This window comes from Myotis yumanensis, unplaced genomic scaffold (genome assembly GCF_028538775.1).
Source record: "Myotis yumanensis isolate MYYU_CA2020_CCGP unplaced genomic scaffold, mMyoYum1.0.hap1 SCAF_4, whole genome shotgun sequence".
Taxonomy (NCBI): domain Eukaryota; kingdom Metazoa; phylum Chordata; class Mammalia; order Chiroptera; family Vespertilionidae; genus Myotis; species Myotis yumanensis.
The window spans coordinates 105,733,787-105,760,896 of NW_027223755.1; the positions used below are offsets into that span (position 1 = coordinate 105,733,787).

Here is a 27,110-nt window from a genome sequence, read left to right on the forward strand (position 1 = left end):
CACCTTGGACTGGGGTGGATGTGGTGGAGATGAAAAGTGGGTTGACTATATTACACCAATGAATACATGTAACGCATTTCAACAGTCCCTGATACCGAGTAAGTGCCCAACAAATGCGAACTGTTCTTATTTTTATATTGCAGACACTTAGTGATGGATCGAATATGTAAGGAAAGGGAGAGGGTGGTGTCAAGGAGAACTTCCAGGTGCTGGATCGGCTATTGTTGCCAAGTGGGAGGTGAAAAAATGAAGTGAGGACCCACAATTCTTTTTGAGGAATGTGGATGGGAAGGGGAAGACAGAGTTATCCCTTACATGTGGACAACACTCTAAAAAAAAAACACTTTTTAAAAATTAATCAAGCCGGGCTGGTGTGGCCCAGTGGTTGAGTGTTGACCCATGAACCAAGAGGTCCCTGGTTTGATTCCTGGTCAGGGCACATGCCTGGGTTTCGGGCTCAATCCCCAGTGGGGGGCATGTGGGAGGCAGCCAATCGATGTTTCTCTCTCATCGATGTTTCTATCTATCCCTCTCCCTGCCTCTCTCTCTAAAGTCAATTTTTAAAACATATTTTAAAAAATAAAACAAATAAACGACGTTATATCTTTTAAAAAAGTAATCAAGTAAAACAGGTTTGTTGTAGAAACATCATAAGAGATAAATTCAAACAAGTTATTGAGTCCCAAATATCTCCTGTGGAGCAACTAAGGTCCATATTTTAACGTGCAGGAGAAATGGTTCCTGAGACCTTTACAAATGCAAACTTTGTGAAATCCCTGCTGGCATAAGTCTCTAAAATGCAGGATATAGAGCTGAGATTGGGTGAAAGGTCAAGTCATCCATTGAGATAGACACCACGCGGGGGGGAGGGGGGGGGGGCGGGGGAAGCCGGTGGATGAAAATGACACATGTAGCCGAAACCGGTTTGGCTCAGTGGATAGAGCGTCGGCCTGCGGACTTAAAGGTCCCAGGTTCGATTCCGGCCAAGGGCATGTACCTGGGTTGCGGGCACATCCCCAGTGGGAGATGTGCAGGAGGCAGCTGATCGATGTTTCTCTCTCATCGATGTTTCTAACTCTCTATCTCTCTCCTTTCCTCTCTGTAAAAAATCAATAAAATATATTAAAAAAAAAAAAAAAGAAAATGACACATGAAGTTTTGGGCAGAAACAGTTTGTGTTGAAGTCTGAGATTCTTCTAATGAATAAAAAAATATTGAGGGCCTATTATTGGCCAGACACTGTACTGGGTGCTGGGAATACATAGGTGAACAAAACTGATGATCCTCACCTCACTGAGTTGGCCAGAGTACCAAATATTCAAACAGATAAATATGTAATAAACTTTGGTAGGGGTTATGTAAGAAATTATAAAATACTAGTATGTAAACCATTACAGGTAAATGTTTGCTCACATCCTTAATATGTTCCTGCGAAGATTCCCTAAAGACTCGATATCTGTGTCTACAGACTTGCTTGTTTTTAAAATTATTTTTTAAAAATTAGACTTTTTTGTCCTCAGCAACATTGAGGCAGAAACCAAGAGTTCTCATATACCCACTGCTCCCCCTCAACAATATTCTTTTTTAATGTTTTTTATTTTTAATTATTCTTTTACAGAGGCTTTGGAGAATGGGAAAGGATGCTGAAAACACGCAAGGACCCCAGTTTGTTAAAACGAGGTTGAGCGGAAGAGTCGGGAATGGGTAAATAAAAACTACATTTCCCAAGGGGCAGCGCGGCACGTCACATAAAATGGACGGCGCACGCGTAGAGGGGTCCTCCGCGTTGCGACTCGGCTCTTAAAAGGGTAAAAGCATGGTTCTCGAGGTGCCGCGAATCTTCGAACGCAAGCGAGTTATTACCTACAGACTTTGAAAAGCATTCGAGGGACGCGCCTACACCCGCCCTCGCAGTTTCCAGCGCGCCGTGCTTGTCCCGCCCGTGGACCGGTAGGTGGGGCTGGGACCCGATCTGAGACCCGGGGAGAGTGGTGGGAACGTAGGACTGGGGTCCTCCCACTGCCTCCCCATTTCCCGGCCTGGCCGAGGCGGCTCCCGAGAGGCCGTGCGCACGCGCTTGGTCTCCCTGAGGAGGCGGGGCTCGGGAGGTGGAGGGGCCCCGCGCGGGTCCTTGGGGTCTGCGCGTGCGCAGCAGGTCCCGCGAAGATGGGAAGCCGCAGTGGGCGGAGTTTGGTGCGGAGGCCGCCAAGGTGGGGTCCTCCGCCCGGGGGCGAGAAGACGAGGGCTGAGGTGGGCTCCGAGCTCGGGCGGTTTTATTATATTCTCGAGACGCGCCCCTCCTAACAAAACAACCTCCTTCCCCCACCATATACCTCCAGTTGTCTTCCCTCAACTGCCTCCGCTTGCAGCCACAACTTCAGTCTTGACTCGCTAGCAGCGCCCCCGTCAGGCCCGGTCCGCTCCGCTGAAACCGCTCTTTCCCGAGGCCCCCAGCCATCCAGAGGCCCCCAAGTGCGCTGGGTCTCAGGCCCGGCGCAGTAGTTGATGCAGCTGATCACCGCCCCCTCGTGAAACACCTTCTGCATTTGGTGAGGGGGACGTTCTCGTCCTTGGCCTCCTTGGCCTCGGCGCCCTGGCCTCTCCTGCTGATGCTCGCCCTCTTGCTGTAATGCTTGCCTACGGCCTCCTCCTAATCTCTCCCCTGCTTTCACTTCCGAGCAGTTACCGTTTTCAAGGCTTTACATTTAAATGCCACCTGTTGTGACAACCCTCAGGTGTCTGTCTTCAAACCCAGTGCTCCACCCTGGACTCCAGGTTTTTCTTCGGCTCTCACAGGACACCTCTTAAATATCTGAAATTTTGGGTTTTGCCCTTCACCTTCCCTCGTCTTCCCTTTCTTCCGGTTCCCCAGGCCAAACACCTTGAGTTATATTCTTGGTGTCTTTTGCGTCTTCTCCCTCCTCCTCCATCAACCTGCGAGCACATAGTTATCCTTGAGGCTTTGAAAGTTCACGACTGGGTATTGGATGGTAGATAGTCTCTTTGGCACTTAGTTGGTTCTTTCTGCCTGAAAATTTGTGTTTTCAGTTCTCTGATATTGTCTGTCATTATTGAGATTTATCTACTTAACTGTACTCTGTTGTAGATGTCCCTTTTAGAACATTTATTTCATCTACAGAGACGTATATGGAACTATTTGTTGCATGTCTGTGCTTCTTTCTGGACTGTTTGTCTCTCTCACTGTTTTATAGCCCACAGGCTTGGCACAGAGTAGGTGCTTGATAAATATTGGTAAATGAATCCTATATAATAAAAGGCTAATATGCAAATCGACCGAACGGCGCTATGATGCACACTGACCACGAGGGGGCTCAATGCAGGAGCTTCCCCCTGGTGGTCAGTGTGCTCCCACAGGGGAAGCGCCGCTCAGCCAGAAGCCCTGAGCTGGGCTCACAGCTGGCGAGAGCAGCGGTGGTGACGGGAGCCTCTCCCACCTCCGCAGCAGCGGTGACGGGAGCCTCTCCCACCTCCGCAGCAGCATAAGGATGTCCGACTGCCGGCATAGGCCCGCTCCAGTCAGACATCCCCGAGGGTTCGCAGTCCCGGCTGAGGGACCCTCCACTCCCAAGTGCACGAATTTTGTGCACCAGGCCTCTAGTGAATTTATAAAAGGGAAGTACCTCGTCTCCATAGATGGGAAGTAGACAGTCCCTCTTAGAGTATGTTGGTAGCAACTACTATTTTCTGCAGTCGGGAAGAAGATCCTGAATAGCCCAGCTTCAGAATTGCTGCTGCTTATCACTTGAAAGACCGTTTTAAGAGGTTGCCAGGATTCAGTTCAGCAATCTGTTTCTGAGGACTTAGTAGCTGCCAGACCCTGTGTTTGTTGCTGGGAATAGAAGGTGAACAAAATTGCATCCCATTCTGCTGAGAGCTCATGGTTTGGCAGGAGAGACAAGTAAGTGAAACAGTTAGTCTTTCCATTTATGTGTGACAAGAGCAAGAATGAAAGTTTGCGTGTGGTGCTTGGACGTTTGATTGCGCTTGGTGTTGGGGCATACGAGAGGGGCCTGGGGCAGCCAGATCCCCCTGCCAGTCATTTCTGGCTGTGAGCTGCTTTGTTCTTTACCCCAGTGTGCCATACAAATATTACCATGTTCTCTGTGCGCCGTGGTGTGGAAAGGGTTGGCCAGTACTGCTGTAAACTGTTAAGGTTGCTGCCTTTTGATTTGAACCCTGAATGATGAGTAAATTTTTGAGATCCAGCGGAGAAGAAGGGGAAGAATTAAGGGCATTTCAGGGAAGCATAACCCTCCGGGCAGACGTAACGGAAGTATGTGTTAGGTGACCCAGGAAAGCGGCGGCGAGGAAAGCAAAGAGAATCGAGAGAATCAGAAAGAAAAAGGAGAAGTTTATTTGCGTTCTCGGGCGAGACCCACCGGCCCAAAAGGTGGGGCCAGTGAATTTCGTGCCTTCAGGGAGGGAGGGACATCTCTTTATTCAGGTGTTTGGTGAGGGCGGGGGCCTGAACTGAGGAAGTGCCCGCAGCAGGGATCATCACACATTCAACTGAGGGAGTCTCGGCCGCAGGGGGTGGGCGGCACATTCAGGAATGGGTCAGTATCTTGTGCGGGGATCTCTGTGAACTTCAAGGAGAAGCAGGTATCTGTGTCTGGCACGCTGACCCGTGAGAGATTCCAGATCTGTGAGAAATTCCAGAGGAAGTCCATTGTCTCATCCCATGTCCGCATGTATCCGATCCCGGGCTCCCTCCGACCTAACAGTATGGAAGTCTGTGTTTGTTGGGGATAGGGGCGCTGGAATTGTTTGGTGTGAGTATTGTAGGGTAGGGTCACTAGGACAGGTAGATCTGATTGAGAAGTGCTGTCCAGGATACGAAGCAATGTCTTGGAAGTGTTTAATAGACCACAGTGTCCACTTAATAAATACCTGGCCCAACCACAAGGCACCCTGTTCTCAGTGGGTGGGTCCATCGCAGTCCAAAGTTTTTAGTGACCAACTTTCTGGAGCTAGAAGCAGAGACATAGTAAGTGACAAGCCTTTTTTTTCTTTTTCTTTTTCTTATTTCTAAATTTGTATACAAAGGTTTTTTGTTGTTGTTTTATATTTTATTGATTTTTTACATAGAGGAAGGGAGAGGGGTAGAGAGTCAGAAACATCCATCAGCTGCCTCCTGCACACCTCCTACTGGGGATGTGCCCGCAACCAAGATACATGCCCTTGACCGGAATCGAACCTGGGACCTTTCAGTCCGTAGGCTGACGCTCTATCCACTGAGCCAAACTGGCTAGGGCTGTATACAAAGGTTTTAAAAGTGCGTCTCATTTAGATTTTTTTAAAAATATATTTTATTGATTTTTTTACAGAGAGGAAGGGAGAGGGATAGAGAGTTAGAAACATCGATGAGAGAGAAACATTGATCAGCTGCCTCCTACACACCTCCCACTGGGGATGGGCCCACAACCAAGGTACATGCCCTTGACCGGAATTGAACCCAGGACCCTTCAGTCCGCAGGCCAACGCTCTATCCACTGAGCCAAACCTGTTAGGGCTCATTTAGATTTTTGATGAATTGTCTGCATTGGAAAAACATATTTAATTTCGGTCACTTCAGGATTTGTGGTCACTATATCCCTGGAGTGGAAGTGTTTAATAGTTTGGTGAGTTGGGTGTTGATGATAATAAGGGCTGTTTGAGCCCGTAAAGCTTAGGTTTAGAGTCAGACAAATCTGGGTTTAAATCCCACTTCTGCCACTTCCTACTTGCATGACCTGGATAAAGTCACTTACATCTCCACAGTACTCAATGAATAGTACTTTCTTTGCAGGATTGTTAGGAGGGTTAAATAGGATAATCTACATAAACATGCTTAGCACATGGTAGGTACTCAATAAGGAATAGCTGTTATTAATTTTCTACCGTTTTTTTCAGATGCCACAGTAAATCACCATCAGTGTAATCATAATAACCGAACAGATGATTGGTAGTTTACAGTGGCAGCTGCTTCTGTTTCCATGATTTCTTTTGCTATTGAATATGTGAAGTTGTGACAAAACAGAATTGGAAGGAAGAGCATAGATTTTAGAGTTCTCAGCCTTGGAATCCCAGCTTAATAACCAGTATTTCCTGACCAAGTGACCTAGTATAACTTAACCTATCTGAACGTCAGTGTCCCTAGATCAGTGGTTCTCAACCTTCTGGCCCTTTAAATACAGTTCCTCATGTTGTGACCCAACCATAAAATTATTTTCGTTTCTACTTCATAACTCTAATGTTGCTACTGTTATGAATCATAATGTAAATATCTGATATGCAGGATGGTCTTAGGCAACCCCTGTGAAAGGGTCGTTCGACCGCCAAAGGGGTCGCGACCCACAGGTTGAGAACCGCTGCCCTAGCGAGAAAGAGGGTGTGCTGTAGGATTGCTATAAGGTTTAAATGAGAATCACCTGTGTAAGCTCCATTATAGAAGGTCCAAAGTGGGGAATGTTATTCTCTCCTTAACTTTAAAAAAAAAACGAATTAATGAATGCAGATTCTTATTGATGGTGGCTGGGTTGAGGGCATTGAGTCTGAGGGTAGTGTTTTAGATACCTTTCTTCCCTTTGATTCAGAACAAAGCTTGTATGTATTGTCTTACAGCCTGTGGGATTAATTTCAGAGTGGTTTACGTATAGGATGTTTGGATTTGTATGAGGCCTTGACTGCCGGTTGAGGGCCAAAGTGTTGTTTTATGCTGGGCGTTTAGCAGTTATATGCTTCCTTCCTGCAACCTTTGTACCTAAGTGTTACCTCTTAGGTACACTTAGTGTGGCCAAACTTCTCAGTTGCAGGTAAGAAAAGGCTAACCCAAACACTAGCCCAGGGGGAAAAGGGTATAGGATTGCTATAAGGTTTAAATGAGAATCACTTGTGTAAGCTCCATTAAGCTTATTGACTCTTTTTTTTAAAAAAATATATAGTTTATTGATTTTTTACAGACAGGAAGGGAGAGGGATAGAGAGTTAGAAACATCGATGAGAGAGAAACATCGATCAGCTGCTTCCTGCACACTCCCTACTGGGGATGTGCCCACAACCTAGGTACATGCCCTTGACCGGAATCGAACCTGGGACCTTTGAGTCCACAGGCCGACGCTCTATCCACTGAGCCAAACCGGTCAGGACAAGCTTATTGACTCTTAACTGAAGAAGCCTGGGTGTACCAGCTTCAGGCACAGCTATATCCAGACAACTAAATTATGTCACCAGTGTTTTATATCTCCGCTCTGCTTTCCTCCATGTTGGTTTCTCTCTCAGGCAGGCAAAAGCCTTATCAGTTCCAGGCATCCATGCTACTCTCTTAACCAACAACTGAAAGGCGGTATCTCTTTGCACATAGCTCTAGCAAAAGATCTGAAATTGATTTTTGTCCAGACTTGGGTCACAGCTTTCTTCCTGAACCAGTCATGGTGGTCAGGGAGAATGTCATATTTTCATTGGCCCAGGCAGGATTCTCATCCTTGGAGCCAAGGTTAGAGAGAGAGTTTCCCAAAAGGAAATTATAGAAAAGGTCCCAGACAAGACACTCAGAGGTTGCTACTGTGATGGTATTAGGCCAGCTTTCCTTCAAATAATGAAATTACACTCTTCACAAGATATTGGAAGAAGAAAACCTATTTGAAGGTCCTGGGGAGTAACCAGAAGCAGGCAGTAACTGGACAGGAGTTGGTACCCAGAAGAAAGGAATGACACTGGTGAGTTTCCTATTTATTTGTCATCGTATTTAATGCCTTGTGGGCATGATGACAAAAGTGCATCTTGGGAAGAAGATAGCCAAGAGAAGGAGTTCCAAATCTTTATATAAAAATAGTTTTTTGAGCCCTGGCTGGTACGATTCACTTGGTTGAGCATCGTCCTGTGCAGTGACAGGTCACCAGTTCGATTCCTGGTCAGAGCACAAGCCCAGATTGCAGGTTCAGTCCCCAGTTGGGGTGCGGTGTGTACAGAAAGCACTGATCAATGTTTCTCTCGCACATCAATGTGTTGTTGTTGTTGTTTTTCTCTCTCTCCCTCTCCCTCTTTCCGTAAAATCAATTTTAAGAAATATTTTTAAAAGTAGTGTTTTGGGGTGGTAAACACACAATACAGTGTACAGATGATGTGTTGTAGAATGTGCACCTGAAACCTGTATAATCTTGTTGACCAGTGTCACCCAGTAAATTCAGTAAAAAGTAAAAACAAAACAACAACAATAAGTAGTTTTACCCAAATGTCCATCAGCTGATGAATAGGTGAACAAAATGAGGTCCATCCATACAATGGAATGTTATTCGGCCATAAAAGAAATGAAGTACTGATACATTCTGCAACATGGAGGAACCATGAAAACATTATGCTAAGTGAAAGAAGCCAGTCATAAAAGGCTGCATAGTGTATGATTCTGTTATATGAACTGTCCAAAATGGGCAAATCCATAAAGACAGAAATAGAATAATGGTTTCCAGTCACTGGGGGGAGGAGGGATAGGGGAATGACTGCTGGTGGGTAAAAGTTTCTTATTGGGGAGATGAAAATATCCTAAGATAGTGGTGAAGTTTACCCAATTTTGTGAATATACTAAAAAACACACAACACTAAATCAAACACTTTAAAAGAGTGAATTATATCGAAATTAAACTGTTCTTTTAAAAAATCTGCCAGACTTCTGAACTAGGCAAGTCTGGGGCATACTCCAAGCAGCTCAGCTAACCCAGACAGCGCTGTACAGATTTCAACTGATACCTACCAGGGACGACACTTGGAGTCTGAGTTCAGTTATGTTTAAAAATATCAGAATAGTGCTTCCCTCTGTGGGTAGAACTGGATGATGTGGCCTTCTAAGTAACTGGAAAGAAGAGAGAGTGTAGGAGCCAAAAAGTTCAGAGCACTGACACTGCGTCTGTGATGCCTGGAACCTTGCAGGACTTGCCAGTCTCATGGTTCAAGAACAGTGATAAGATCACCTGGAACCCTGGACTCTGCTAGCAGCAGCCGGGAGCTGCTTGGCCTCCGTCAGGTGCACATAAGGTCGGGTGTAGTTCCAGTCCCGGTACCTCGTTCTGCTTGCTCCGCACCAGTAGGCATGGCATTCTCATCGTAGTGAGCCTCTGCTTAGAGTGTGTTTTGTGAGAAAATTCAAGTTCATAACTGACCAGATCTGGAGGTAGCAGTTTGTTGTAAAATCATAAACGAGGTGGTTCGCCGAGGCAAGGCCCTTCCCAGCAGGCCCAGTGACCCTCCGGAGTCCTGCGCTCCTCTTAGCACTTCCAAATTCTCTCCCGTGGGTAGAAATGAGGTGACACGGAAGCATTTTAAGTCACAAGTCACCGTTTATATGTGTGCGGAGGCGGATGATTGGTGAAGGGTCTGCGTGTTGGAGGGGCCTCCTTTCCCACAGCTGCCTGCTGGTTGTAGGTTAGGCCCTGCCTGGTTTGGTATAAGACCTTCTCCTTCCCCTCCAGACCACGTGGCCAGCTTTTTCATTTTGGTTTGCTGAACATTTCAGCCTCATCTCGTGTGTCTGTCTCAGCAACCACCATTTATAAAAGGTTTTAAGAAATACACACTTTTCACCCTAACTGGTTTGGCTCAGTGGATGGAGCGTCGGCCTGCAGACTGAAAGGTCCCAGGTTCGATTCCGGTCAAGGGCATGTACCTTGGTTGCGGGCACATCCCCAGTAGGGGGTGTGCAGGAGGCAGCTGATCGATGTTTTTCTCTCATCGATGTTTCTAACTCTCTATCCCTCTCCCTTCCTCTCTGTAAAAAATCAATAAAATATATTTAAAAAAAAAAGAAATACACACTTTTCACCTTGTATATATATGTAGTATCACTGGAGATATAAAATACCCAAAAAACAATAGTGATTGCCCCTAGGGGTGGGAGGCATTGTACTTCTTGAGTTGTGTGACTATTTTTTACTATGTACATATATTATCTACTCAAAGATTTTCCCCTTTAGAGAACCAGGCTTTGTGTCCAGCCACAATGAGACAGAGATGGGATGATATTGTGATGATATGATGAGAACCTAAACTGAGACAGTGGTGGGTGTGGAAGAGAGGGGCTGGGTTTGAGATTAATTTCTGAGGCAAATAGAATTTGAATGCAGACTGATCACAGAGACTGATGGCTGGAGATGAACAAGAAGGAGGAATCAGTGACTCCAGGATTTCCAGAGTAGGAAGCTGGCTGGACAGGGTTGGATGTCTTTAACCCGCATCTGGAAGGCAGAGCAGTGCCAGACAGGAAGAGTGAGGCGGCTGAGGGGGCCTCTTGGTAGAACTATTCGGGTGGCAGCTGAGTTGGAGCCTGGAGAGAGGGCAGGGCTGAAGATACTGACCTGGAAGTTTCAGAATATGGGGGCTTGGAGCCGGTGAGCATGCTCGTGCTTGGAAAATGGGAGAGGATCCCAGGGTGATCTTACACTGGGCTGGAGGAGGGCAGCAGGAAGGCTGTGAAGGTGATTAGAGAAATAGGGGAGATTGGAGGCCTGGAAACCGAAAGAGCAGGGTTTTGGGAAGCAGCGTGTGGTCAGGTGTTCAGTGCAATGGGAAGTCCCAGGAGCTGGCAGGAAATCACCGAGGACTGAGGGAGAGCCAGGCTGTGATGGGTTGAGGAATGGATGGGAGTAGAAGGAAGGATGATGGGTTCTGTGTGCCAGCCCTGGTAGGTATAGAAGATAAAGTGACCCTTGTCCCCAGAGATTGGACAGGCTAGAGGAGGAGGCAAATACAAAGAGAATTTTAATATGACTTGGTAGGCACAGTGGTAGAGAGATGCTCAGGCTATTATGGGAACGCAGAGAAGGTAATTTAGCCCAGACTAGGATTACTGGAGTAGGTGATTTGGTAGTAAGCCAGGCCTTAGAGAATAAGTCATTAAATCAGAGGATTAGGGGTGGTCTGGTTGTGGGAAGGACATCCCAGATCGAAGGAACAGCATGGACGCAGGGCACGGAGGTAAGAAAGTACAGGCCTGTGGTCAAAAGAGGGACAGCTCAGCATTGCTGGGTGTAAAATGTGAGGCAGAGGATGATGAGAGGTGACTGATGAAGCTGGGCAGGGACGGATGGAAGCCTCTTCTTGGTCCTGCAGCCTTGCTGTCTCACCTTGTGATTAGTTCTGGCATTGTTTAGTGGGTGTAGTGGGATAGGATTTTCTATTACAAGGTCATGTCGTCTGCAGATAGAGATAGTTTTACCTGTTCCCTTCCAATCTGGACTGTTTTAGTTCATCTTACTGCCTTTTTGCCCCAGCTAGAACCTGCAGAACAAGTTTGGCTTGTTCCTGATCTGGGGGAAGCGTTCAGTCTTTCACACTCAGCGTGATGTTAGCTGTGGCTGTTCATAGACACCCTCTCTCTCGGGTGTCTTAATTACACCTAAAAAGACCCTATTGCTAAGTAAGGTCACATTCACAGAGGGGACCGGAGCTGGGGAGTCCCCTTTGTTCCTCGTGTGAATATTACTTTTTTTTTTAAATATATTTTATTGATTTTTTTACAGAGAGGAAGGGAGAGGCATAGAGAGTTAGAAACACCCATCAGCTGCCTCCTGCACACCTCCTACTGGGGATGTGCCCGCAACCAAGGTACATGCCCTTGACCGAAATCGAACCTGGGACCCTTCAGTCTGCAGGCCGAGGCTCTATTCACTGAGCCAAACCAGTTAGGGCAATATTACTTTTTTAATAAACAGAAACAGAGATTTTAAGAAGATGTGACTAAGTACATGGAGTTTACAGTTTATTACTCTACTCAGTGTGAATCTGATCTTTGTGGGTATGATAACTTATTCTTTTTGTTACTTTTTATTGTCTTTTATTCTCTTTCTAATTACCTTTTAGTGCATTTTATTTTCATCAATACATTTGTCTTTCCTTAAGTCAGATGTTTTTAGTAGTTGATTTCTCTTCCCTCTATCATAAAAAAAAAAAAGTAACAGTGTTTTATGACATGGAAATTGTCTTTATATAAAATCTTATTTGAATCCCCCTTTTCCAGAATTTTTTAAATGGAGACCAGAATACTTAAATCATTTGTCAGCAGAGCTGGGGCCTAGGCTGCTGCTTTTGGAAGTGACTCAATATTTGTGGATTATAATGAACAACATAAACCGATGAACAAAAATAGATCTAGAGACAGAAAAGCATCTATCAGATGCTCAAACCTCAGAGGGAAGGCAGGGGAGGGTGGGGCTAAGGGGGAGAGATCAACCAAAGGACTTGTATGCATGCATATAAGCATAACCAATGGATACAGACACCGGGGGATGAGGGCATGAGTGGGGGGATGGGGGAGAATGGGGGATAAGGACACATTTGTAATATCTTAATCAATAAAGGAAAAAAAATAAGTACTCCTTATAACTTGGCTCAACATATTGAATACAAACATCATTGGCTTAGGGTAGAATTTCAGGACTACCTGCCACTGCATTTGTTTCCTAGGGCTGCCGTAACATATTATCACCGGCTGGGTGGCTTAACACAACAGGAATGTATTCTCTCACAGTTCTAGAATTCCAAAATCCAGAGGTTGGCTTGGTTCCAAAATCACAGGTGGGTTTCTTCTTGGGTGCTCAGGACAATCTGTTCCTTGCCTCTCTCCCAGCATCTAGTGGTGGCCAACAGTCCTTGGCAGTAATCCTTGGTTTGCAGCTGCCTAAATCCAGTCTCTGCCTCTGTCACATGGCCGCCTTCTCAGTGTGTGTCTCTCTCCCACTCGGTGTGTGTGTCTGTCTTTGTTTCTTCTCTTATAAGGACACCAGTCATGTTGGATTAAGGGCCCACTTCTACTCTAGTATGACTTGATCTTAACGTACATCTTAATTACACCTACAAAGACCCTATTGCTAAGTAAGGTCACATTCACAGGTATCGGGGATCGGGTCTTCAACATATCTTTTATATATATACTAGTAGCCCTGCGCATGAATCCGTGTGCCAGTAGCTCGCTGCCGCCCCCCTGTAGCTCCCTCTGCTCCCTGCCGCCCCTCCCCTCATAGCTTGCTGCCCTGCCCCCTCCTGTAGTTCTCTGCCACCTGCTTGTAGCTCGCTACCCCACCCTCCTGCTAATCCATGATCCGGTCATTACTCGGTTGGTCGTTATGTAACAACCATTTGCATATTACATCTTTATTATATAGGACTAGGGGCCCAGTGCACGAATTTGTGCACCATGAAAGGAATTGTGGGCCATGAGGCTGTGGTAGACACAGGGGTGGGTCTCAGCCCATCCCCCGCATCCCCACCTGGCCCCTCCCACCATGGCCCCCAGCCCCCTGTCTGCCGGAAGCCCCGCTCCCATTGCTGCTCCCACACGCTGACGGCATGGAGCAATTGGGGCCGGCGCCAGCAGCAGGTGCAAGGGAGGTTGCTGCCCCAATCACCCCTCAGGAGCAGGGGGAAGTGGAGAAGCCCTCAGGGGCAATCAGGGCCGGGAGCCACCGCTCACACCCACTGATAGTGCCGAGTGATCAGGACCGGTGCCGGGCACTGGCATTGGGTGCGAGGGGGGCCAGCACCAGCAGCAGGTGCGAGCGCTGGATGGGATCACAGCACGCGGGAGCAAAGAATTTTCAGTAACCACCAGAGGCTCGCCCCAATGACAGCAAACGGCGCCCCACCTTGGTCTGGCTGCCTCCTCCACCTGCTCCACCATCCCACCATGGCCAACACCTGCCATGTTCTGCACATGCCCCCTGGTGGTCAGTGCACATCATAGCAACCAGTTGTTGGATTGTTCCGGTTGTTCCGCTGTTCAGTCTATTTGCATATTAGCCCTTTATTATATAGAATATATATATATATATTTCACAGAGGAAGGGAGAGAGAGATAGAAATATCACCAATGAGGGAGAAGGAAAGAGAGACAGAAACATCAATGATGAGGGAGAGAGAATCATTGATTGGCTGCCTCCTGCACACCCCACACTGGGGATCAAGCCTGCAACTCAGGCATGTGCCCTTGCCAGGAATTGAACTGTGGTCTCCTGGTTCATAGGTCAATACTCAACCACTGAGCCACACCAGCCAGGCAACATATCCTTTTTGAGGGAGCAGTAGTCTAACCCATAACAACACTAACAAGGTTCTCTTCTGTTCCCCCTCCGCCCCAGGCACCATATGTACCATGGCCCTCGTGTCGGCTGATTCCCGAATCGCAGAACTTCTCACCGAGCTCCATCAGCTGATCAAACAAACGCAGGTAACAGGCCACAGCCCTCCATTCCTACAGTGGAATGTGGGCTGTGGTGCTGAGCTGTGGAGCGGCTGGTGGGGTTGTGTTCAGAGAGATTGGAGGGCAGGACCCAAGATGATGTCATGAAGGTGAGAGGAGGGCAGGACTACCATTCCTGTTGGATTATCCATCGTGTGAGATATTAATTCACATGCCTTACAGTTCACCCATTTAAAGTCTGTAATTCATTTGTTTTTAGTCTATTCAAGGAGCCGTGCAACCATCACCATGACCAACTTCAGAACATTTTACCCCATATCCAATAGCCATTATTCCTTTCTCCTTCCACCCTGACCCAGGAAAATAAAGATACTCTTATGAGGCAAGATAGTCCAAGGGTTTAGAGCAGTGGTTCTCAACCTTCCTAATGCCGCGACCCTTTAATACAGTTCCTCATGTTGTGGTGACCCCCAATTTTATTGTTACAAATTGAACATAATTAAAGCATAGTGAATAATCGCAAAAACAATATGTAATTATAAATGTGTTTTCTGATGGTCTTAGGCGACCCCCAAAGGGGTCGTGACCCACAGGTTGAGAACCACTGGTTTAGAGGGTCTCAGAAGTTGGTCAAAGGCCAAATCTTTTTTGGAATGTGCAGGGTTTGAAAACCCAGGCTTGCTGAGTTAATGATTTGCTGCATACACCACCCCCTGGCCTTTGGCCTAGCCTCTCCTACAGCAAAACAATCATGTTTGAGCATCTGTTTTTAGTAGCATTTATATCAGAGATACAGCAATAATAGCAGCATGGAGCAGCCTGCAGGGGTAGAGAGAAACTTAGAGAAATAACTAATCTATACTTAGAGCCATTGTATCCATTTTCTTATATTTTTTTTATTGATTTCAGAGAGGAAGGGAGAGGGAGAGAGAGCTAGAAACATCAATGATGAGAGAGAATGTTAATCGGCTGCCTCCTGCATGCCTCCTACTGAGGATCGAGCCCACAACCTGGACATGTGCCCTTGACCAAATTTGAACCCAGAACCCTTCAGTCCACAGGCCCACGCTCTATCCACTGAGCCAAACCGGCTAGGATGCATCCATTTTCTTATTGTTGAACTAATTTGATTACGCATTTTCCCCTTCACCTGCCACTACTTGTATATTATGATAAATTCGTGTAGAAATATTTAGCACAGAAATCAGCTGATGGTTAGCGAAATTTAGTTCTTCCTCAGGCCCCTCATTTTCCATGAGTAATATACTGAGGCTTTGGCTCAGTCTCCCAATTCAGTTGGTCATCAATATCGGTGTTATCATAACACTTATTTACGTAAGTGTTACCAGCAATGCCCTGTGTTACACAACAGTGAAGTATGGTCACGTAAAACTTGGTCTCATTATGGAACAAGTCAGTAAAATCACAGGCTCTTCGTTATGTCTTCCCAACGGAATTGGCCCTGCCTATTTACCAGATATTGCTATGGGCAGGCTTTATCACAGTGGCCCTGATTCTGTTCTTTCTGGGGATAAGGCCAGTCACCCCGTCTCAGCTCAGAGGCTTGTACTGAGCCTAGTTTCCTATGTGTGCTCTCATACCCCATGGCCCACCCCCCTCATAAGGGGAGGACAGGTGGTACTCAGAGTACAGGTCCCAGCTCTGCTAGCTGTACTTTGGGATATGCCTTATTTTCATCAATTCTTGGGTCGGGATAGTCATGGTGCATTGATATAACTTACACGTGCCCCTAGAGGGCTTCCGGAGGAGGTATGGAGGTCAGAGCATCCCATGGTGGTGCCCCTTGGAGCTCAGCAGGCAGTGTGGGGAGCCTGTGCCCCGTGACTACAGTAGCCTCCATCTGGATTAAAATAGTCAGGAGGCCTGGTGGGTCAGGGTGCGAGCCCCTTACCTGCAACAGATGGGTCCTGGAATCATCCAGCATTGTGTGTGGAGCTGGCCGAAATCATTCACTGAAGCTTTGTCATCCTTCCAGGCTCACTCTCGTCCCTCCCTTCCTCTGGAAAGAGAACTCACTTCAGTCTTTTTTCAGATTCACACATCTCTTCCCCTGAATGTTGCTTCTCACTAAAAGTGCATTTAGCTTGTCCCACAGCGCACACCCTTTTCTAGCGTGGGCCAGTGTTGCTTACTCCGCTGTGCATTTTGTGGCCACAGGGCTGGTGGCCTGGGTGCAGTTAGTGGCCTGGGTGCAGTTAGGATACGTGTTTGTGCCCAAAAGTGTTGGGTTAGATGTGAGGTCGTCACACCTGGATGTAACTTAGCCTGAGTTTATCATACAGCCTTTCAGAAGCTTCCTGGCTCCGGGTGGGGCTGTTCCCCAGGGGATTTTGGACCCAGCATGTGGTGCCTAATGCTTTAATCTTAGGGAAACCCATTTCCCCCCTACCCTTTTTCATAGCTTTTCATTCACAAAACAAGGGTGATGTGCATGGCAGGTTGCACTGCCCATTGGGTCCGTTGTTCCTTTCTCGGCACTGCATCAGGATGGAGCAGTTCCTAGAAATTCCTTCCCAAATGGCATCCTCTGTAGTGGCTGTAACCTGAAAACTAAGTCAAAAGATCCTGGCACACATAGTCCTAGTGAAAGAACCCAGTCGGAAAGGTCACAGGCTGTATGATTCCTCCCAGCTGCCATTCCGGAAGAGGCAAAATGAGGGAGTAAAAAGATATGGGGCTTGGAGGAGGGAGGGGTGAGTAGGGGGAGCACGGGATTTTTAGGGAGGTGAAGCTATTCTGTATGTTACCGTAATGGTGGGTTCATGACCTATGCATTTGTCAAAACCCATGGAATGTACAACACAGGAAGTGACTCTTAATGTAATCTCTGGGCTTTAGTTAATAATGATCAGTTTTGGTTAATTAACTGTAACAAGTGTACCTCACTAATGCAAGAAGTTCATAGGGTGAAACTGCAGGGGAAAGCAAGCATATGGGAACTCTTTACTATCTGCTCAATTTTTCTGTAAACCTAAAACTGCTCTAAAAGTAGTTAATAAATTTTAAAGCTAAAGAATTGAATTGCTAGAATTCCCTTCAGTTTTCGGCAATTAGTCCAGTTTATCGTCAGCTTATATAACCAGAATGTCTCTCAGAGGGAGGCCGCTCAGGATTGCAGGCTCCCGTTGGACTTCATCAGGTTCTAAAAGCAGGGGTGCTCCTGGCAAATAGATGGCTTCACCCTTTTGGCAGCTGGCGTAACTGAGCCAATAGTATTCTCTAACTGAGTCTATCGTGAGGCATTAATATAAGATTGAATTTACAACACTGCGTAGCCCACTCTTTTATCCTCAGCTACTATTTCTCCTTCTCTCCATTTGTCATTGCTTTTTACCCAAACTTTTCCACCCTTGGAAGGATGTTAGGTTCAGCCGCTGTGCCCATCCAGATCGCAGGCAGCAATGCTAGTCTAGCAGGTGTCGTGTCCTGTCTCCTCCCCACCCCTCCTTGGTCATTCCCATTTAGTAGGGTGGGGTTATATAGTACAGAACGAGTGGGCTCTTTAGACCACTGGGCAGTATAGCTGCATTCACCATTAACGCCATGTTGCCAAGTACTTGGGCTTCTGACTAAGAATCATCCCTGTGCCGAAACCGGTTTGGCTCAGTGGATAGAGCGTCGGCCTGTGGACTGAAAGGTCCCAGGTTTGATTCCGGTCAAGGACATGTACCTGGGTTGCGGGCACATCCCCAGTGGGGGATGTGCAGGAGGCAACTGATCGATGTTTCTCTCTCATCGATGTTTCTGACTCTCTATCTCTCTCCCTTCCTCTCTGTAAAAAATCAATAAAGTATATTAAAAAAAAAAAAAAAAAAGAATCATCCGTGCATCTGGCACCCTCAGTTGCAGCTGTGGTCCCAGGCCCACTGATGTGGGGAAGACTTGTACCAGCATCCTTCCCCATCCCCTCTCCCAGGTGAACTGATCACAGATGTATGTGTTAATTTCTGGACTCTCAATTCTAGTGCAGTGTTCTATATGCCAGCATCACAGCATTTGATGGCTGTAGCTTTGTCATAAAATTGGAAATCAGGAAATGTGAGTCCTCCAATGTTTTTGTTTTCCTCTTTCAAGATTGTTTTGGCCATTCTGGGTTACTTGAATTTCCATATGAATTTTAGAATAAGCTTGTCAAACTCTACAAAGAAGTCAGCTGGAATTTTGTTGGGGATAGTATTGACTCTATAGGTCAGTTTGTCTTTTCTGATGAAGGAGAGCCATAAATCTAGTTTATGATTTCACTTGAATGCCTTTTGTCATGCTTTTGCATTAGTTGGGGAGGGGGCCTTTAAACTGGTCCTGAATTCAGATCTAGTAAATGAGGGCCATATGGATGGGCCTGTGGCCTGGGTGCAGGGTGCCCCAGCGGGATGCGGGCCTCGCTCCTGTCCTGCTGACCTTCTCCTTGCAGGAAGAGCGTTCGAGGAGTGAGCACAACTTAGTGAACATCCAGAAGACCCACGAGCGGATGCAGACAGAGAACAAGAGTGAGTAGCTGGGCTCTGGAGAGAAAGGGGATGAGGAGCAGATGTGGGCCAAGATTGCTGTCGTTTCAAAAGAAGCTTTTGCGTGTCTCTGCAATCATCGAAGATGAGCTGTTCCTTAGGCCAGAGGGACAGTTTTCCCTTACGCTGGGGGCCTAAGGTGACCTAGGAGACAGACACCAGACTGCCTAGCCCAGGGGTGGGCAAACTTTTTGACTCGAGGGCCACAATGGGTTCTTAAACTGGACCAGAGGGCCGGAACAAAAGCATGGATGGAGTGTTTGTGTGAACTAATATAAATTCAAAGTAAACATCATTACATAAAAGGGTACGGTCTTTTTTTTTTTTAGTTTTATTCATTTCAAACGGGCCAGATCCAGCCCACGGGCCGTAGTTTGCCCACGGCTGGGCCCTAAGGAATCTTAAAATCCCTCAACTCTAGGGACTAGAAGCCAGTGAAATGAGGCTGCTTCTAGGGAAACACCTTAAATGGCACAAGCACCCCGGTTAGCTGGTGTTTCTAGGGAGCTTCCCTCCCAGGGTGCACCAAGGGCCCCAGCTGACCAGGCTCCTGGCCTTGAGCTTTCTGGCTCTGAGCAGCTTGAGACTGCTTTCTGCTCTCCCTGTGCTGAGAAGTACTTCCTGTGTGCATCATGCTTTGGCAAAGGTAGGAAGTCCTCCCTTGGGTGCAGTCATGGCATTTGTACCATATGGAAATGTGAGCGCACTGTGCATGGGGTGCAGGTGCCTCGGGGAGCACTATGAGCCAGCAGAGCTCATGCCTCCCAAGGCCTGATTCCGATATACTGGAAGCAGTGCCACACGACTGCCAGCTGCCCCTCGCCCACTCCTGTCTCCCTGTGCTTACTCTGCAGTCTCTCCCTATTACCGGACAAAGCTGCGGGGCCTCTATACAACCGCCAAAGCCGACGCAGAGGCCGAGTGCAAGTGAGTGCCAGCCCACTGCCTGCCATCGCCTCCCTGCCTCGCCCTGGTGCTGGGCTGCAGGAACCTATGGACCACGGCCCAGGCTGCCTTCCTGGCATGGATGAGCCCCTCCCTGAGGGCCGCCTTCCCTAGAGCCCACTTCTAAACTGCTCCCCCCTCCCTAGCAGCAGGGCAGGGATCAGGTGCCAGCACTGCCGTTTGCCTGTCACCTGACCTTGGGCAGTCACTTCAGCTGGGACTCAGTTGCTCCATCATTAAAATAGGAATAATAACTACCTATAGAATTGTCAACATAAATGAGATAATGCATATGAAGTGCCTAAGTCTAGTGTTTTACAAACTCTTGACCATTACATTAGGAAGTGCATTCTCTATTGTGGTGGTAGTAACAGTAACACCTCTATGTGGCCTTACACTGTGCCAGGTGCTGTTACAACACTTTCTATATTTACCTCATTTAACCCTCAGAGCAACTCTAAAATGGGATTACCCCCATTTAACACATGAGGAAACTGAAATACCAAAGGGTTGTGTAATCTGCCAAAAGACACAACTAGTAAGTGGGAGAGCCCAAATTTAAACCCAAAGTCCTTATTCTTTAATGTTTTCTTATTGATTTTTAGAGAGAGGAAGGGAGAGGGAGAGAGAGATAGAAACATCAATTATGAGAATTATTGATCGACTGCCTCCTGCATGCCCCCTACCAGGGATCGAGCCTGCAACCCAGGCATGTGCCCTAACCGGGAATCGAACCATGATCTCCTGGTTCATAGGTCGATGCTCAACCACTGAGCCACACTGGTCGGGCTGTCTTACCAGCTTTTGTATGCTTTTAAGACTAAAGCCACCTATGTGGGGTTCATAGTTTTCACAAGGTTTGTCAGCGTTCTTGACCAGAAGAGGAAGTCCATGCTTTGTGCCTCATCCAGACCTCTTCTTTCCCTCCTCCCACCCTCAGCATCCTCCGGAAAGCCCTCGATAAGATTGCGGAAATCAAGTCTCTGTTGGAAGAGAGGCGGATCGGTGAGTTAGAGGCGACAAGTTAGTTGGGTGTTCCTTGACCAGGTGGAGTGAGGGTTCCTGGGAGCAGCAGTCATGTCTTCCTGCCGGGGAGCCTGTAGCCTCAGCCTGGCGTGGTCGACTGGGCCACGGGCTGTGACAGGGAGGTGCACCAGGGCAGCCTGGGACTGGGAAGGGCATGGAGGTCAGTCCCAGGGTCAGAGACAAGGCCTCCCCGCTCTCCCTCTGCACACTAAGCTGATTTGCCCCAATCCCCCTGGTTTCCATCCTCTACTGCCTGGGGCAGTCACCTGCTACCCCCAGGCCCATTTCTTGCTGAGGTGAGAGCCTGGCTGTTATTGGAGAGCCACAGCGGGATGTCCTGAAGCCAGCCTTTCAGATGGGGCTTACACAGGGTGCTGGCTTCCATATCGCTTCAGACTGCTGTCCCACCTCTCTCTCGCCTGTCCCCTGATATAAATGTACCCAGGGGCAGAATCCTCGCCCATGAAATTGTCACACTGCCAGTTGGGTTGAAGTTGACTCGGTGTATTGAGCCATGCCCGAGGAGGTAAGGGCTCTGTCCACATTTGATAGCTCTTTGAACTTTTTGCTTAATTATAACATATTAATAGAAAATACATGTAAGTATACACCCAGCTCCATAAAATTTTCACTAACTGAACAAATGGATGTAGCCAGCACCCAGATAAGAGACACGACCAGCGCTTCAGAATCCCCCTTTTGGCCTCTTCTGTTCTTTCCCAAAACGTATCCACTAACCCATCTGGCCAGGTGAGTGTGGCCTGGTGGTCTCTCAGCAGGAGCCTCCAGTGGAGGGCCAGGGAGCACACTGGACCCTTGGTGCTAACTCGACGAGAGGTGGGGAGCCAGGGGCAGGCACCCTATGCCTGGTGCCTCAGGGGCTCACTTCCTTCCCACAGCGGCCAAGATCGCGGGCCTGTACAATGACTCAGAGCCCCCGCGGAAGACCATGCGCAGGGGGGTGCTGATGACCCTGCTGCAGCAGTCGGCCATGACCCTGCCGCTGTGGATCGGGAAGCCTGGTGACAAGTGAGGGCAGGCCCAGGGAGGGGGAGCTGGCAGAGGAGGTGCTGGGACTGACACGTTATCCCCTCCGCAGGCCACCCCCACTCTGCGGGGCCATTCCGGCCTCTGGGGACTACGTGGCCAAACCTGGAGACAAGGTGGCTGCCCGGGTCAAGGCCGTGGATGGGGATGAGCAGTGGATCCTGGCCGAGGTGGTCAGTTACAGCCATGCCACCAACAAGTGAGTGGACGCGCCCAGCCCTGTGGGAACTGGGACACATGTGAAGAGCCGGCTCCTTGGGCTACTTCCCTCCTCACCCTCCTCCCCAGTCCCCACCTGGTGTGCACCGTCCTGCATCCACTGCTCTCCTTCCGCTCACCCGCAGGTATGAGGTCGATGACATTGATGAAGAAGGCAAAGAGTGAGTGTGCTGGCCAGGGCGGGCGAGGAAGCCTGGGGACAGCCCTGCTGCTGGGAAAGAGCCCCCACCTGCCATGGGTTGACCTAAGCACCCCTCCAGGAGACACACCCTGAGCCGGCGGCGCATCATCCCACTGCCCCAGTGGAAGGCCAACCCTGAGACGGACCCCGAAGCCTTATTCCAGAAGGAGCAGCTCGTGCTGGCCCTGTATCCCCAGACCACCTGCTTCTACCGTGCCCTGATCCACACCCCCCCACAACGGGTAAGGCAGCCCCCGGGGAGAGATCGTCCATCACCAGGACCACCCCGCTGACCAGACAGGTCATGGGGTCCGTCACCTTCCCTTTTCCTTCCCTCTTGTCCTTGTACCTCTTTGAGCTGGCGGGGTCCTGAGCTGTGACCCCTCCTGCCTGTCCTCCAGGCAGTGCCGGCGCCCTGCGGAGCCTTAGAAAGCCCCGGTGTGTCCTCTAGTCTAGCCTCGCTTTCACATTGAGGTGGGGAGCCTGAGCCCCGAGATGGAAGCCTTGCTCAGGGCCAGTCTTCACCCCCAACCCCTGCCCTCTAATCACCCATCACTGATGGCAGTTTAAAGGCTGGGCTCCCTTCTTCCTCCAGGACCCCTGCCTGCTGCCCTCTGAGTTGTCCTTCCTCCCCTTAACCTAAGGGCCCCTTCCGTGTGGCCGCCTGTGTAGCTAGCGAGTCCTTTCCCTTGCTATTCACCCCCGTCCTTGGACTTGGTGGCTGAGGAGCTCTGTAGCAGGGAGCAGGTTCCAACATCTAGACTTCTTGAGTGAAGATGAGACGGGAAAGGCTAGGAGCCCACACACCAGAGGTGCCTGTCGGTCTAGGCTTGGGGGGAGGGGGGCGCTGGCCTGGGGCTTTCTGACCAGTGCCTCCTGTCTGCCTCCTGCCGCAGCCCCAGGATGACTATTCGGTCCTCTTTGAAGACACTTCCTATGCAGATGGTTACTCCCCTCCCCTCAATGTGGCCCAGAGGTACGTGGTGGCTTGTAAGGAGCCCAAGAAAAAGTGATGCAGGCTGGCAGTCTCCTGCCGCCTCACGGGGGCATGCAACAAGACATTATGTGAAGAAATAAATGTTCTTCCCCTTTGCCATGTCTCCTGGGTTCTTACCCCTCCCCACATAAGGCAAGTTGGGGAACTGGGGCCTCACTTGGTCCCAGTGGGCAGTTACTCTTTCTCTCAGCTCAGGTCTGCTTTTCTTCCAATAGGCACACTCCATGCAACACAAGCTCTACTTTATTCATGAGGCCCCTGTCAGGCCACTCGCACACACTCCCTGGCGAGCGGTCCCATGAACACCACTCACAGCTCTGTGTGGAACTTGAGGTTGCAGCCTGCCATCTTCTCAGCATAGTGGGCATCAAAGCGCTCATTCTGGGCCACAGTGAACATGGTTTTCCAGTCCCCCGTGATGCCTGGGGAGGGAGGTGGGGAGGGAAGGAGGGAAGCTAGAAGTCCTGGCCAAAACAGAGCCCCCAGTGGCCCAGGGCCAGCTCTAGCCGTGCTCCCGCCCTCGCCTCCCCAGCGCCCCTCCGGGTGGGCACTCACCTTTCCTCATGAAGGCGGAAATGTTGTGGTCCATGAGCTCCACGGGTAAGGTGCTGTAGTTGGCCATGGGGTTCTTCTTCATCTCCTTGAACGACGTGTGCCGCACAATGTGATCCACGGTCTCCTCTGACAGGGAGCGGCCCAGGAACTCCAGAATCTTCCGAATCTCCCTTTTGGGGTTCTGCAGCAGCAGGGGGGCTCTTCAGTGGAGGCTTGGGTTGTGCATTGAACAAACAAAAGGGAGGCCCCACCCTAACCTCACGGCCACTTCCAACCCTGCTCCTTGACTCTGGTCCTTTGTACTCTGGCACTCCTGGGGCAAAATTAATTGCCTTCTGCCCTGTGATCTGTTAAGAAGCTGTATCTGGCTCCTTAGGGTGAGAGCACAGACTGCCCTCTGTCATAACTGGGCCCAGGGAGAAGCAGTAGCAGTAAATGGGTGATCAGTGACTGCACTTGGCACTGACTCGGGCGCTAGGAGATAAGAGCTCAATGGAGTGTGCTGCCCAAGGGGCAGGGAAGGTGAGGTGGGTCTAGGACCCGTGTAGGGTCTGCCATAGGGAAGCGGGGCTTAGAAGGTCTTGGGACTCGCCCCATGTGCAGGGAAGTGGTAGCGGTGTCTCACCTCCTGCATGTCCTCGTAGAAGAGGTAGAGAACAGGGTGGGTGCGCCTCAGCTCCCACCACTCCCTCACGTGCTGGTACCAGGACCCATAGGACACTGGGGAAAAGGGCAGGGGGCACAGACAGAGGTTAGTATTCGTTCCAGCTGGCTGCCCCTCAGCTCACCCCCTCCTTTCTCCAGAGTCAGCCCCACCTTCCCCAGCCATGAACTTCTCCAGGAAGCTCTCCCAGGTCCCGGGCTCAGGGTGCACCTTGGCCATGCGGTAAAAGTGGTAATAGGAGACTGCCACATCCTTGGCGTTCCGGGCAACATAGATCACCTGGAGAGGCAGAAGACACACCCCACCCCGCACCGCACCGTCACCGCACAGCATACCAGGAATGAGACGTTCTTGTAAGCATCACATTCCACCCTTCACAGCCTCCCTGCAAGGGAGGTTCTCTCTTGGTCTGGCCAAGAGGGAAACAGGCTTAGAGGCTGCCTTGGGTGTGACTGAGCTGGGACTTGAAGCCTGCTCTGATGCCAGAGTCCTGGCTGGTTCCAGGAACTGTATTTTATACTCATCCAATCTTCTCAATGCCACTGTACCGATTTGGAACAAGGCGTGCAGAATTCCCACCGGCCCCTCCTCCACAGGCCTGTGAGCACCAAGGCCTGCAAAGTCTGTCACTAGCCATCTGACCCACAAGAGCATGAGGCTGAGGACTTCTCCCCATTTAAGATGAGACCTTCCTAGAAGATGGGGCCAAAGCTGGGTTGACCCCAGCTGCCTTTTTCTGTAGCTTCCATTGCCACTCACCTTAATCTTCTGGTCCAGCAGGGCCTGTGGGAGCAGAGCCAGGGGCAAGTGTGTCTTGAGGAGCCGAGGGGCTGGCGTATCTTTCAGAACCTCCAAGCCTAAGCCATGGATAGGAAAGGTCCAGTGAGCTGGAGCCGGGCCCTTCCTCCCTCCACCTCACTGGCCTCCAGCACCCCACCACACACCTGTGGGACACCCTGGACCCTTGAACTCAAGGAAGGGCACCCGGGTTAAGATGGGAGCCCTCTGACACTTCTCCAAGTCGCCATCCTGGTAGATCATGTCCAGAATCTCACTCACCCAGGTGGTGCCTGGAGAGGAAAATGGGAGGTAAGCGGGGCTGAGGGCACACCCCTGCTGGCCCGAGGTGGGGACTGCAGCCCAGGAGAGGGGTGGGTGGTCCTCATCACCTACCAGATTTGGGGTAGGTGCTGATGAGCAGGTCATCGGGCCTGGGTTGTAAGCTCTGCAGTGGCCCAATTGCCTCTGCAAAGTACTTGATGAGAGGCACCCCCTTCACATACTTCAGTGGCGGGCGGGAGGTGTCCTGGACCAGCTCCATGCTGCCGAGTCAGGGCCGGAGTGGGGCCGACCTCCCTTAACAACATCACAACAATGTCTTCTGTTTAATTGCTTTAAGGTAAGGAAACAGGCTGAGCAACTTGCCTACACTCAGAGCCAGTGAGTGCTGGGCTGGATCCCAGCCGGATCTAACACAGTGGGGCCACAACTCTTGGAGGCATCTTGGATTTACCCGCAGAACTTTTAAAAATCCCAATGCCTGCCCAGCTAGAGTGGCTCACTGGTTGAGCATCTACCCATGAACCAGGAGGTCAAGGTTCCATTCCCCGTCAAGATACATGCCGGGGTTGCCAGCTCGATCCACAATAGGGGGCATGCAATGCAGGAGGCAGTCAATGATTCTCTCATCATTGATGTTTCTCTCTCTTCCTCTCTGTCCTCTCTCTGAAACCAATTTAAAAATATTTTAAAATCCCAGTGCCTGGGCCATACCCCAAGGCAATTAAATTGCTCTGGTGGGACCCAGGCGCCTGGGTTTTGGAAGCTGACCAGGAGATTCCAGTGTGCACTGGAGAAAACGCCTACTCTGGGGCCTGCCACGTGTTTTCTTTCAGTACTTGCTGCTGCAGCTCTGGATCTGATCCCAGTGGGCTCCTCCCCATCCCTCCCTCCTTGAGCTCCCTAAGCCCTCACATACAGAAACCTCCCCAAAGCCAACTGGGCCTGTGACCCAACTTGCTCAGCCATACTCCATCTTGGCTCAGAGAGAAACAGCCAAATGAGCAACTAAGCTTGTTTTGGGAGCCATTCTGGTGTGATGAGCAAAACATGCCCCAGTGGAAATAGAAAGAGGAACGGGTTCCAGGCCAGACTGCAGATGGTATCAGACCGAGCTGGGATTTCCATGGGGAAAGGGCAGGGTGAGATTGAGCTGGGATTCAGGGGAAAGGGCAGGGTCAGTAGAGGCGGGAATGGAGAGATCAAGCAGTGGGAGCGAACAGTGCAGAGTGAGGGAGGTCTGGCCCAGCCCACCCTATCCTAGCACTCACCTGACCTCTCCAGACCTTGGCCTTGTGGCACTCCGTTGTGCTGTCACGTAGGTGAGTGCAGAACTGCAGAGAGCTGCAAGTTTTATAAGTCCAAAGTGGGAGGGATTTGGAGCCAGCACTGGGCCTTGGCTGTCCTCCAGGAATGGGTGGGGTTTGGGGTGGGAGGGCCCCTCTCTGCTACCCTCATTAGCACCCCAGCTGAAGCCAAGATTAGACTGGCCTGAAAACCCAACATGTGGGTTTGGTGTGTAGAAAATAAAAGATAAAGCAACACAAAAGGGTCTAATAGCCTTTTTTTTTTTGAGCTGTAATCCCGGCGTCTGGCTTGTACTCCAAACTCCAGCTCTGCAGGAGCCAACAGCTTTTTCTAATAAACGTGATCTCCAGAGGACAGAGGAGTAGAGGGGAAAGGTGGCCCCAGGCCAGTCTGAGGACC

At 49.5% G+C, this 27,110-nt stretch overlaps 2 protein-coding genes across 8 annotated transcripts; one reads left to right on the forward strand and one right to left on the reverse strand.

Moving 5' to 3' along the window:
• The first annotated feature begins 1,766 nt into the window (after positions 1-1,766).
• On the forward strand, positions 1,767-23,220 carry SGF29 (SAGA complex associated factor 29). Of its 6 annotated transcripts, none has more exons than XM_070413490.1 (10): positions 1,767-1,950; positions 14,123-14,211; positions 18,617-18,692; positions 19,565-19,637; positions 20,596-20,660; positions 21,581-21,710; positions 21,781-21,927; positions 22,073-22,108; positions 22,208-22,370; positions 23,025-23,220. In XM_070413490.1, exons 2-10 carry the CDS (start codon positions 14,137-14,139, stop codon positions 23,139-23,141), a joined length of 882 nt encoding a protein of 293 aa, XP_070269591.1. In that variant the 5' UTR covers positions 1,767-1,950; positions 14,123-14,136; the 3' UTR covers positions 23,142-23,220. The 6 variants fall into 6 exon arrangements, with proteins under 6 accessions (XP_070269591.1, XP_070269595.1, XP_070269592.1 ...); XM_070413491.1 differs by lacking the exon at positions 1,767-1,950 and adding an exon at positions 2,164-2,250; XM_070413492.1 differs by lacking the exon at positions 1,767-1,950 and adding an exon at positions 2,188-2,210.
• Positions 23,221-23,350: 130 nt separating this feature from the next.
• On the reverse strand, positions 23,351-26,766 carry LOC139009277 (sulfotransferase 1A1). 2 transcript variants are annotated; one of them, XM_070413482.1, is made up of 8 exons: positions 26,675-26,766; positions 25,518-25,700; positions 25,289-25,414; positions 25,104-25,201; positions 24,497-24,623; positions 24,306-24,400; positions 23,681-23,861; positions 23,351-23,547 (listed from the first exon to the last, which is right to left on the reverse strand). In XM_070413482.1, the coding sequence occupies exons 2-8, from the start codon at positions 25,663-25,665 to the stop codon at positions 23,435-23,437; spliced, it is 888 nt and encodes a 295-aa protein (XP_070269583.1). In that variant the 5' UTR covers positions 25,666-25,700; positions 26,675-26,766; the 3' UTR covers positions 23,351-23,434. The 2 variants fall into 2 exon arrangements, with proteins under 2 accessions (XP_070269583.1, XP_070269584.1); XM_070413483.1 differs by lacking the exon at positions 26,675-26,766 and having other exon boundaries at positions 25,518-25,725.
• Between the last annotated feature and the right edge of the window lie 344 nt (positions 26,767-27,110).

Bases quoted from the DNA above. Each gene is read 5' to 3' on its own strand.
- SGF29 (XM_070413490.1), top strand. From the start codon at position 14,137: ATGGCCCTCGTGTCGGCTGATTCCCGAATCGCAGAACTTCTCACCGAG. The intron at 19,638-20,595 runs GTGAGTGCCAGC...TCCCACCCTCAG, and splicing joins GACGCAGAGGCCGAGTGCAA to CATCCTCCGGAAAGCCCTCG. The intron at 21,711-21,780 runs GTGAGGGCAGGC...TCCCCTCCGCAG, and splicing joins ATCGGGAAGCCTGGTGACAA to GCCACCCCCACTCTGCGGGG.
- LOC139009277 (XM_070413482.1), bottom strand. From the start codon at position 25,665: ATGGAGCTGGTCCAGGACACCTCCCGCCCGCCACTGAAGTATGTGAAG. The intron at 25,415-25,517 runs GTAGGTGATGAG...TTTCCTCTCCAG, and splicing joins CAGCACCTACCCCAAATCTG to GCACCACCTGGGTGAGTGAG. The intron at 25,202-25,288 runs GTGTGTGGTGGG...TCCATGGCTTAG, and splicing joins GGGTCCAGGGTGTCCCACAG to GCTTGGAGGTTCTGAAAGAT.